The sequence below is a fragment of the Hyperolius riggenbachi genome, chromosome 9, assembly GCF_040937935.1.
Source record: "Hyperolius riggenbachi isolate aHypRig1 chromosome 9, aHypRig1.pri, whole genome shotgun sequence".
Lineage (NCBI taxonomy): Eukaryota > Metazoa > Chordata > Amphibia > Anura > Hyperoliidae > Hyperolius > Hyperolius riggenbachi.
The window spans coordinates 253,621,950-253,634,205 of record NC_090654.1 but is presented as its reverse complement, the minus strand read 5'-3'; the positions used below and the strand labels follow the sequence as shown (position 1 = coordinate 253,634,205).

At 42.6% G+C, this 12,256-nt stretch overlaps 1 protein-coding gene across 2 annotated transcripts in view; it reads left to right on the top strand.

Moving 5' to 3' along the window:
- The window catches only part of SPTBN5 (spectrin beta, non-erythrocytic 5), a 379,061-nt gene that overhangs the window by 305,833 nt on the left and 60,972 nt on the right, over positions 1-12,256 (top strand). For both annotated transcript variants that reach the window (XM_068254311.1, XM_068254312.1), the window contains 5 exons: positions 1,392-1,538; positions 5,134-5,271; positions 5,366-5,610; positions 6,808-6,994; positions 10,904-11,116. In XM_068254311.1, the coding sequence (XP_068110412.1) occupies positions 1,392-1,538; positions 5,134-5,271; positions 5,366-5,610; positions 6,808-6,994; positions 10,904-11,116 (930 nt within the window). The remainder of the gene's footprint in view (positions 1-1,391; positions 1,539-5,133; positions 5,272-5,365; positions 5,611-6,807; positions 6,995-10,903; positions 11,117-12,256) is intronic.

The following is a 12,256-nucleotide window of genomic DNA, read 5'->3' as shown; positions in this document are numbered from 1 at the left end:
CTGTTCAGAAGCTGCCTGTTTATTTACCCAAGACCATCCACAGCAGATATTCGTACTTGCTGCTGACTGAGCCTGCATTACAGAATGGGCTTTGATCTTACAGCACGGAGAGGATAAATCAGCTGCTACCAAAGCCTAATTGAACAGAGGAGGAGTCAATTTCCTCTTACTGACGTCAGGATCGGTAAGACCTTGAAAAACAGACAGTACCAAATATGTGTTGTTCTTACTATTAGAAACATGCTACTAGGGTTATCCCAGTAGCCTACATTTTGAAGAAGTGCCCCTTTAAGTATTTTCTTGCTGACTAGTGGCTAATAAGCTACGTCAGTGATGGCCAACCGTGGCACTCCAGCTGTGACAAAACTACAAATCCCATCATGCCTCTGCCTCCCCGAGTTATGCTTAGAGCTGTCAGAGTATTTCAGTGCCTCATGGGACTTGTAGTTCCACCACAGCTGGAGTGCCAAGGTTAGCCATCACAGAGCTATGTCATTGATAAGATTTTAAAATATCTCTTGGCAGAAAACTTAATTGACTATGAGCCATTATCTGTTTATCTTAATTTAGCTTTTCCTATAGTTGAAGCAAAAAATAAATAAGGTGAGATAATTAAAGAGAAAAGGTGGACATACATCTGGAGATTTTGCGGCCGATCGACCATCTGATTCGATAATCTGAGGAAAATCAGTACTGCAACAAGCATGCCCAATTGACGATTCTAATGATTTTGTCCCTAAATCTGTCTAATGTATCGATCGAGCAAGCTAGAAAATCTCAGGATGACGTGATCGATTGGGCGGGCGGTGGGCCGATGATGCGACGGAAACCCCTGGCCGCTGACAAGCCCCCAAATTTTCATTTGACAACGGTGGGGCTGATGAGGACAGGGGAGGCTTCCTTCCTACCTAGGTAAGTATCTAACTTTTTTTTTTTTTCTTAAACCACCTCGTGTTCACTTGAAGTCTCCAGCGGAATTCTTCTAGAATAGGTAGAATAGGGCCTAAGGAGTAGTGTAACTACTTTTGCTTGGCTATGTGTCATAATATTTCTACATGGAGTTAGGTCTTGAAGTACAAGTGTTTGCTATGCGGTACATCTGTTAGCAGTTATGTTACCGCTAAAATGAAGCACATGTATAGCAACAACCTCTCTAGGAGCCTCACCTTGGACAATATCACTAATATTTCAGCACGTATGAGTCGTAAATTGCTGTAATAATAGCAGTATAATATAAGAGTGCTTGTCCGCATATGCTTGTGATTGAGGACGTTCATACAGTTGATTTTATGTACATATTGTAAACATGATTGGGGGATTGATGACACGCAATGAGGATGGAAAATGCTGATCGTCAGTATAATATGATTCGTAATATATGTTACTTCTAGGTGGGTGCCTGGATGTTGGAGAAAAACACCATCGCCAAAGATGACAGCTGGAAGGACCCCAGCAACTTGCAGACCAAGTTACAGAAACATCAGACGTTTGAGGCAGAGATCAAAGCAAACCGCAACAGGCTGGACACCATCAAAGCTGTAAGAGGATAACGTATAGATCATTATGGCAAATTCAGTCACTTATGAGAATGATTAGGAGATTTGGAATTCTGACAGAGTGACTCAGCTATTCTTATCAGTTGTTTATAAATCATTCACATATTCCTTGTCACATGTCGCTATGAAAATAAAATACCAATAGTTTTTAAACTTTAAATAATTAGGGTCATAGGGTTGTAAGTATGTAAGTATGTTGAAAGTCTAGCTATCACGGAAAGATGTATGGTTGTGATTTGAGAACAATACGCTGCAAATATAAGACTTAAAGTGACACTGAAGCAGAAAAAAACGTATATTATAATGAATTGTATGTGTAGTATGGATAATTAATAGAACATTAGCAGCAAAGAAAAAAGTCTCATATTTTTATTTTCAGTTAAAGGATACCCGAACTGAAATGTGACATGATGACGTGTATGTACAGTGCTTAGCACACAAATACCTATGCTGTGTTTCTTTTTTTCTTTCTCTGCCTGAAAGAGTTAAATATCGGGTATGTAAGTGTCTGACTCAGTCCTGACTCAGACAGGAAGTGACTACAGTGGGACCCTCACTGATAAGAAATTCCCCTTTTTATCTCTTTCTTGCTCTCAGAAGCCATTTTCTGCTAGGAAAGTGTTTTATAGTTGGAATTTCTTATCAGTGAGGGTCACACTGTAGTCACTTCCTGTCTGAGTCAGGACTGAGTCAGACACTTACATACCCGATATTTAACTCTTTCAGGCTGATAAAGAAAAAAAGAGACACAGCATAGGTATTTGTGTGCTAAGCACTGTACATACCCATGTCTATCTCATCATGTCACATGTCACCTCGGGTATGCTTTAAATAGTCATGTTTTTTGTGTGTTTGTGTGTGTGTGCTAGCTCCCAACAGTTGGGCGGCTGAATGGGGCAGGTAATGCACATTTTTGCTATCAGTATAAAAGAGCCCAAAGGGAAGCTATGGAAAGTATTATAGATAAATTACCTTCTTTCTCATACTTTAGTTTTTCCCTGGCATCACCAGTGATGACCACCCCAGTCCCAATATAAGCCTCCTTATGTGTCCCAGTCATAGAAAAACATAACTTCCCAAATTATGTAAAGGTGTCCAGAGGCGCTAGGCCAGGACAGAGGACCTAGACTGAGCATAGACACTTGCTGCTGTATTCTCCATCCACTACTGCCTGATGAAGCTGGGCCACACCTGCGAAACGCCTTGCTTTGACCCTTTGGCGTGTGTATATATAAATACATTTGCTTGCTGATATATCAACCTGTTTTGTGTCTGCTTGGAGGAGGTAACTCCACCACTGCCTCTCCTGTTTTTTTTTTTGTTTTGTTTTTTAATTAGCTACTTTTATTATTTTGGCACCTGTGTTGATCTCCACATAGCTAAAGGTTCCCATTAACAGTGCAATTTCCCGAATGTTTGGCCGTCCGATCATTCGGGCCCACCAGCGGAGAAAATAAGCAATCTAATGAGACTAAAACAATCGTTCCGGAATTCATATTGGTCGGAATGACTGATAGAACGATCATTTGTCGTTGATCACTGCATTAACGGTACCTGATCTGATCAATCGTATGGCAGATCATTCGGGAGGTTGTACCATTAATGGGGACCTTTATAGTAATGTCAAGATGATGCTGCCTTCTCTACGCATGAACAGTACACAAACTGGCGATTGTAGACAAGGGACTGGTTATGGTAATATTTGCACTTCTGTGCAGCATGATTCTATGGATGCGAGTGTAATAAAGGTTATCTGACGCATTCTGTTTTATCTATCACCTAAAATAAACCAAAGCAAATATTCTTATGGGTTTTATTTCAGGATAGAAGAATACCATGAAATCTAAAAACTTCAAAAGTATAATGGCACTTGCTTTGTTTTTAACCCTTTTGAATAATAACTGTAATCCACTGTAGGATCGCACACCAACGCCATTCTGTCTTGTACCCTAACATAGTGGCCTTGAAACGGTTGTCAGTGATCGAATGGTGATGGATGTCAGTTTGATGTATTAACCCTTTAGCAGCCAATTTATTTAGAGGCTTGCAAGTGCTCCAGACCAATTTATTTTTGCACATTTTTAAAATGTATTTTTTACATTTCCTTACTGCTAATTGGTACTTCTGTAACGTAAATATATGGCCACTTGTCACTAGGGGGCAATTTGAGACAGAAAAATAAGACTTCTGCTTTCAGTTTCTATATCCTCTGCTAGCAAAGAGACATCAAAGCATTCCAAGAATTTACAGCATGAGTTCTGCCGGCTGAGGTTAAAAGCAGTGCACTATCTCAAATGAGATAGTTTCCTTGAAACTGCTTATGGGTACATAAACAACAACTTTTCTTTAAAGAGAAACTCCGACCAAGAATTTAACTTTATCCCAATCAGTAGCTGATACCCCCTTTTACATGACAAATCTATTGCATTTCACAAACAGACCATCAGGGGGCGTTGTATGACTGATATTGTGGTGAAACCCCTCCCACAAGAAGCTCTGAGTACCGCGGTACTCTGGGCAAACTGCCACAATGTAACAAGACTCACAGACAGGAAATGGCTGTTTACAGCTGTCTGTAACAGCCAGAACAGCTAGAAACAGCTACATAACCTGCCCACAGTAACAATGTCACCATGTGATAAATGTCAGAATGTGAATCTGGGAGAGGAAAGATTTTACAATGAGCAAACACTGACTAAATCATTTATACATAATTATTGTAAAAATGAAGCACTTTTTTTATTACATTATTTTCACTGGAGTTCCTCTTTAAATCCGGTGTGCGGTTATTTTGTGTAATAAAACTTGATACGTGGGATGGAAGGTCTCACTTATCAAGAAAGGTTAGATAAACTGGGTTTATTTAGTCTAAAGAAAAGACGCCTTAGAAGGGATCTAATTAACATGTATAAATACATCAGAGGGCAATATAATAGCTTGGCGGATGAGCTTTTTGTCCCTAGGCCTTCTCAAAGGACTAGAGGACATGATCTGCGCATGGAGGAAAAACGTTTTAGCCATTTATTTAGGAAAGGGTTCTTTACAGTTAGAGTGATTAAGATGTGGAATGCATTGCCACAGGAAGTCGTTATGGCAAACTCTATACCTGCATTTAAAGGGGGCTTAGATGCTTTCCTTGCGTTGAAAGACATCCATGGCTACAATTACTAGGTAATGCCTAATGATGTTGATCCAGGGATTTTATCTGATTGCCATCTGGAGTCGGGAAGGAATTTTTCCCTTTAGGGGCTAATTAGACCATGCCTTGTAAGGGTTTTTTCGCCTTCCTCTGGATCAACAGGGATCTATGAGGGAGCAGGCTGGTGTTGTACTTTGTACTGGTTGAACTCGATGGACGTATGTCTTTTTTCAACCAAAATAACTATGTAACTGGCTTTAACTTTGCCCACTGTTATGGTCAAGGGCAGGAACTGGTTTCTGATGTTTGGAGGACATGGTCCTATCTCTGTGTGTGGATTGCTGCATGGAGAGCTATTACTTTGTATAAAGTAGGTTTTCATTTTGCTGCTGTACTACACAGGTTGTAATCTGCATTGACTGAGCCAATATTTTTCAGGATGGAGAGAAAATGTTGCAAGCTAATCATTATGCATCAGAGATCATCCAGACAAGGCTTACGGAAATGGAGGAGTTGTGGGCAGAACTAGTTGAGAAATGTGAGGAAAAGGCTAAGAAGCTCCAGGATGCTTATAAGGTACCATACCAAGGCTGAAGCCATTTCTTGCCTCTTTTCCCAGAATTCCTAAGATGCCATGTGACATTGACTTAATCTTTGGCACTCTCTCCAGGCACAGCAATTTCAGAGGAGCATAGAGGACATGGAAAAGTGGTTGGACCAGGTGGAAGCCAAGCTGGACTCATTTAACAAAACTAAAGATCTAATAACATTTGAGAAGCTTGGAGAGCTAGAAGAGGACATCGCAAGCCACGGAGAGAGACTGCAAGTCCTGGCAGAAAAGAGTCGTGAATTCCGACAAGAGAGGCACTTCCTGGCAGATGAAATAGAAGACAGAGTTAGGATTCTAGTTCACAGGTTAGAAATATGTAAAACATTTGTGTGTTGTCTATATATATATATCCGATGATGACCAATTTGTCTCTGTCATCTTTATCCTAAAGCTGCCATGTTGTTTACATCTATTTTCATCTTCCTGAGAGCAAATGTAATCCATGCTTAGGTCTGTTTGTGAATGGACATAAAGATGGAATAAGAAAATACAATCCGTCACTTAAATAAAGTACGGTAAATTCCAAAAAACAGCCATAAACAGGTCAAGACGGTTCAGGATGACAAAATAATTAGACCACTCATGCACATCCTGTGATTTAACCAGTGAGAGGGACAAAATCATGCTACAAAAATATATTATGTTGCTGAGTTTACCGCAGTTTTGTGTTTATCAACGTAAACACCAAGTAATAAGAAATAGTGTTTTGGGGTTTTTTTGACGTTTTTTTTGAGGTGACGTGACATGATGAGATAAACAGGTGATTGTGGATGGCAAAACATACTTATAACCAGGCTGTTTTACTTGTTTTATTTTGCTGTCTGAAAGAGCTAATTTTCAGGCATGGAAGTGACAGCTTCTGTCTTGTCAGTACCTTGTCAGGAATGTAGTAAACCTTGTTGATAAGCAAATTACAGCCATAAAAGTTTTCCTTGCAGAATTCAACTTCTGAATGTAGGGAGAGATAAAAAAAAAAGGTCAATAGTTCATGTACTTTCAGTCAGGGACACTTGTTAGGCTGCCACTGAGTAGAGACAACAAAACATTCAATCTACTGTGTAAATGTTTAAAAAAAAATTATAACCGTGGGATATCTAAAAAAAAAAGTCATTTTTTGAACTGGGAGAATAAATAGTTGTTTATCTCATTGGTTTATGTTCACCTCGGGTTTACTTTAAGCCAAGAAATAATTAAATGTTACAAATGACCTTTCTATTTTTGGCACCTGCTGGATTGACCGCCAAGTTTTATAACTAGGAAAGCCTCTAGTCTTTAGACTACTACATACTCTAATCGTTGGCCATGACAATCGTTCTGCACCATTACTGGTGACAATTCAGAAATTGTGCTGCTGCCCCAGGACATTATTTATTGTCTTTAGTATTATTATCTAGACTTCATATTTTAGTTTGTTCCTTGTGCTCTGCATATGCTTATTCTCTCTACTTGTCATAAATACGCCACAGTTTCTCTGTGCATAACGTCTCATTTATTGCTAATAGGTACAAGAACCTTAATGAGCCACTACAGGAGTGCCGAGATGCTCTGGAAGGCAAGCAGCTGCTTGACCAGTTTTTCCGAGACATTGATGATGAGCTGGCGTGGATACAAGACAAGATGCCTCTTGCCTCTTCCAAGGAGTGTGGACAGTCCCTCACAACTGCACAAGCTCTGCTGGAGAAGCACCAGGTGATTGCCATGCTGCATTATGTAGGAGAACGAGGTAGAAGCTGCAATCATGTAGTATGGGAAGAATCAAAAGTAACAGAAATGGACTTCATCCCAATTAGTAGCCGATACTCCCTTTCCCACGAGAAATCTTTACCTTTTCTCGTATAGATCATCAGGGGCTTCTGTGTGCCTGATATTGTGGAGATGTCAGGGCCATGGCAGTCTCCTGTCTGTGAACCTCTTTTCATTGTCTAAAAATAACAGCTGTTTGCAACTGCCAAGCAAGCAGAATCTCCCTTTGTGCATATATGTATATATAGGCGCTTTATAAATCACCGGGCGGTGCCATAGGCTAGGCTGTAATAGGAATTGTGGCTGTAGCGGTGCTCAGTCAGTAATTTTGGTGCCATCAAGAGATAGAGCCCAAATAACGATTCCACGCGGGCCTGGAGGGGGAATAGTAAGTAACGCCGCAGGGACTGTTGCAGGAGCAGGTACTGTAAACACACACACACACGCTACCTTTTAGTCTTATCACATTGGTATTAGGTGTGTTTATAGATAATGGCAGTTGGTGCTATCCACTTTTTTCTTGTCTTCCAGCAGTAAAGATGATGACCTCATTTATAGATTCAAACAGCGTGAACAAATTACATGATGTAGATCAATCATTTCTTGGTCTTTCTTTTATTTATTTTTTTTACTTCTTACTTTGAAGTGTATTATTTTATTTTTTCCCCCACTACTATCTTTCGGGAAACAAGTAGATCTCTGCTGTTCAGGATCTCTAAGATCCATTTAAATACCCAAGTGCCATTTTTTGAAATAGCCCCCAAATCCTTTGTGTTTCTATGAACCTTCTTAAAATGGCTTCCAGAAATGATTTCTGGTCCAATGAAAATGCACGATTACATTTCTAGGGCAAAGTCTGTCTCTGGATAGCCCCAGTCCCAGAGGAACATGTAGGCAGTGTGGCTGCTACCCTATTGCACAATAGGCATAAGAGTGTTCAGTTGCCACATGCTGTGAGCTTGGTTGATGTGTTGTAGCTCGGACACATTTCTGGCTCACAGGCACAGGTAATAGTTGACCAGGCTCGGCCTAACACGCTAGAAAGCTTACTAAATACCTTATGTACTCATGTATAAGCCTAATTTTTCAGCACAAAAAAATGTGCAGAAAAGTTACCCCCTCTGCTTATATGTAAATCAGGGGAGCAGGTTTTCTTACTAGCAGAGGAGCATAAGGATCTTGCACTAGTGATCCTGCTCTGACCAGCTGGCTCCCTGCTGTGTCTGTTCCCCCGAATCCCCTGCAACATGGTGTGCAGAGCGCGCTGCTCAAAACTGTGTCCCCTGGCTTGTAGAACGGAGCGTGCCAGCAACGTGTCAGCAGTGAAGTGATGGGGGATTCTTCCTGTGTGGCAATCGCTATCTCTCAAAACTATGACACCATCTAGAGGCGCCTTGAGACACAGCTGTATCATCCTTAGGTCACATCTGGCTATGGATAGAGGGGATGACTTTTACTGGGGCACATCTGGCTACTGGGGAGGGGGCTTATACTCGGGACAATCATTTTTTCCTGGTTTCTGAGGGAAATATGGGTACCTCGGCTTATACGTCGGGTCGGCTTATTTGCGCGTGTATACGATAAACAGAGGTGATCAATTACATGCTAATTTTTCAAACTTCCTAGAAATGTATTGTTAACCTAATGAAGCTTGGCACTGGACCAATCAAAGGCAGTAGCTGAAGATTTGGATTGGCCAGTTCCAAACTACACGCAGTTTTCACAGAAATTAGCATCTCATTGGTCATGTGCAAGTTGTCAGCAATGTGGCATCCTACAGCAGATGTCTAAGGAGATTACATGGCTGTACAGATATGTTGTTAGCCCGCAGGCCAGCGGCGTGTTCTGTTGCAATGCGCGGGGGGGGGGGGGGAAGCTGACGGAGCAGTGCAGATGTGATCTCACATAGTGGGTGGGGCAAGGGGGAGAACAAAGCTTTTGGCTGTCACTTGGCTGAATGGATCCGCCTAATCGATGGCTGGCCGGCAATCAGGAGCTACTGTACACACACCAGATTATTGTCAGAAGCAGTTATTATTGACCAACTCAACTGACTTTAATCTAGCGTGTGTACAGACCTTTATTCACCTATTGATAATGAGTGGCTGAAAATAGCTCATCAGATTATTGATTAATTTGATTTGACTATATAGTTTATGAACAATGTACTTTTTCAGCTTTTTCTTTTTAAAGCAAGCCTGAGCTAGACTTTCCTGCACTACATCTAATTTCTGCCTAAATAACATTGGTTTACTATGCAAAATGTCAGTTTGCCTTGTTGGCCAGAGCTGCAGAACGTGCTGACTCTTTTTCATGGGACTTGTCATTCTTGCCTTTTTGAAAATTCTGAACATTCCCTTTTTCTGCACAGGGAATAAGTTACATTGACCTTTTGCTTCAGACACTAAAGGGTTATCTGTGACCGTAAACTCCTCCAAAAGGGGAGTACCTTTACTCTAGAGCAGGAATATAAAGCTCAGATGCAGCGTGGGACGAAATTGAACACTGGGACCAAGTCACGGGCCAACCTCAATGTCTAGCGGCCACATTCCTCCGTTATAAAAGTTCCCTGGTGTCTAGTGCCCCTGTCCATCCCATCCCTCCCCTATACAGTTCCCTGGTGTTGAGTGGACCTCCCTCTCTCCCCTATATAGTTCCCTGGTGTCTAATGGCCCCCCTCCCTCCCCTATACAGTTCCCTAGTGTTTACTGGACCTTCCTCTATCCCCTAAACAGTTCCCCGGTGTCTAGTGACCCCCCCTCCCCTAAACAGTTCCCTGGTGTCTTGTGATACTTCCTCGCACCACTAAACCGTTCTCTGGTGTCTAGTGACCCCCTCCTTCCCCTAAACATTTCCCTGGTGTCTAGTGACCCCCCCCCCTTCCCTATACAGTTCTTTGGTGTCTAGTGCTTTTCCCTCCACCATATGGCTTCCCTGGTCATCTAGGGCTTCGCCCCCAATGTAGATGGTGATCTACATGTGGCCAATCATAATGCAAAGCGGGGAAACCACTTGCAGGCCAAATTTGACGGCTCTGCGGGCCAGATCTGGCCCACGGGCCGGAGTTTGAAATGTATGCTCTAGAGTCAGATGTATGGAGAGTCAGGGGCAAACCCAGGATTTTAAAGGGGGGGGGGGGGGATTCCTGAAAGGTCTCCCTCAGCCACACACAATACAGTATAATAATATGGTAGGACATCGTGCTGGGTACACATAATGCAATTTCCCGTCCGAGCGACTGACAATGGGATCGATCAGGAGCAGTTTGGATACAGATAATAATGATGACAGCCAACATTGGTAATGAAGGGGAAAGTGAAGCATTCAGGCAGCAGGGCACTGGGCTGTGCTCATACCTGACTCTGTTAAGTTCCCCACTCCATACTCTGCACACACGCTGCTGCTCCATCCAAAGTTAACTGTAGCAAGGAAAGAAAGGGGGCAGCGCTGTGAGCTGCAGGATACCTGCAAATATTCTGGTGTCTCAACTTGTGCCTGTCCTCAGACACGGGCCCTGGTCTGAGGGGGGATTCTGGGCAGCTGTAATCCCCCCCTGCGTTTGCCTATGAGAGTAGTGAGTCAGCACTGTTCATTTGAACAGCTCTTCAGTCAGTCTCAAAGGTGATAAAAGACTGATTCCATATGAAGACTGCATGCAAAAAAAGGTCTTTGTAAGGGAAATTCACACACAGCTTTTGTTTGCGGAAGTATTCCCTAATTTAGGTGCACTTGATATGTGCACTCTGTGCTTCCTGGTTATTTATCACATTTACACAGGACACTTTAAATGATACAAAAAGAAAATGTGGAAAACAGTAATTTTCACATTCAGTTTTTTTCTCTCCTGGCTTTCAGAATCTGGAAAACGAGATCAGCAGCCGGGAAGCTCTGACTAAAGCTGTGATGGGCACTGGCCGGAAGCTGGTCAGAGGCAAACATTTTGCTAGTAAAGAGATTGATGATCGGTTACATCAGTTGGAGGTGGCAGCAGAGACGTTGAAGGCTGAGGCTGACCGCAGGAGGAAAAGGCTGACACAGGCCTGTGAGGCCCAGCAGTTCCTCACAGAGGTAACAAGGCTGTCTATTGTAATGCCTGTATGAAGGAGATGGAAAGAGGTCTTCTAACGCATCACACACATTCATGGCTTCAATTTTCTTAAAGTGAACTCGAGGTGAGAGTGATATGGAAGCTGCCATATTTGTTTCCTTTTTAACAATACCAGTTGCCTGGAAGCCCTGCTGGTCTATTTGGCTGCAGTAGTGTTTGAAGTACAGCAGAAACAAGCATGCAGCTAATCTTGTCAGTTCTGGCAATAATGTCAGGAACACCTGATCTGCTGCATGCTTATTCAGGGTCTATAGCTAAAAGTATTACAGGCAGAGGACCTGCAGAATAGCCTTGCAACTGGTATTGTTTCAAAGGAAATAAATATGGCAGCCTCCATATAACTCTCACCTCGGGTTCACTTTAAAGAAAATCTGTAATGAGAAAAACCTCCCCTGGGGGTTCTCACCTCGGGTGGGGGAAGCCTCCAGATCCTATTGAGGCTTTCCCCATCCTCCTCGGTCCCACGGCGGTGGCGAAAATCCTCACAAAGCGGCGGCGATGTAAATATTTACCTCCTTGGCTCTAGCGCAGGCGCAGTATCCGCTCTCTGCACGGAGATAGGCGAAAATAACTGATCTCCGTCAGGCCGCTCTACTGCACAGGCGCAAGTCGCCCGCGCAGTAGAGCAGACCCGACGGAGATCGGCTATTTTCGCCTATCTCCGTGGGAAGAGCCACAACAGCGCCCCCGCTGGAGCCAGAAAAGGTAAATATTGCACAGCCTGACAAATTGTCGGTTGTGCGTTCCGTGGGTTGCAGTGAGATCACCGTAGGACAAAGGAGGGGGGGGGGGGAGCCTCGATGGGGTCCAGAGGCTTCCCCCTACTGAGGGGTGTACCCCCAGGGGAACTTTTGTGCAGTACAAGTTTTCTTTAAACTCCACTTTAATGTTTTTCTATTTAGAATACTGAATTATTTTATTCTTATGTAGAACACCAATATATTGTGCAGTGCTACACAATAAATTACTTAGGTGCTTAGATTATAACTGTGAGACAGTCACAAAAAAAGCTCTTTGAGGCTCGTAGTATATTTGTAGCCACACAAAATGTTTGTAGTTTAAATTTTCTTTAGAGGGTTATATGGTGAGACAAATGTGTT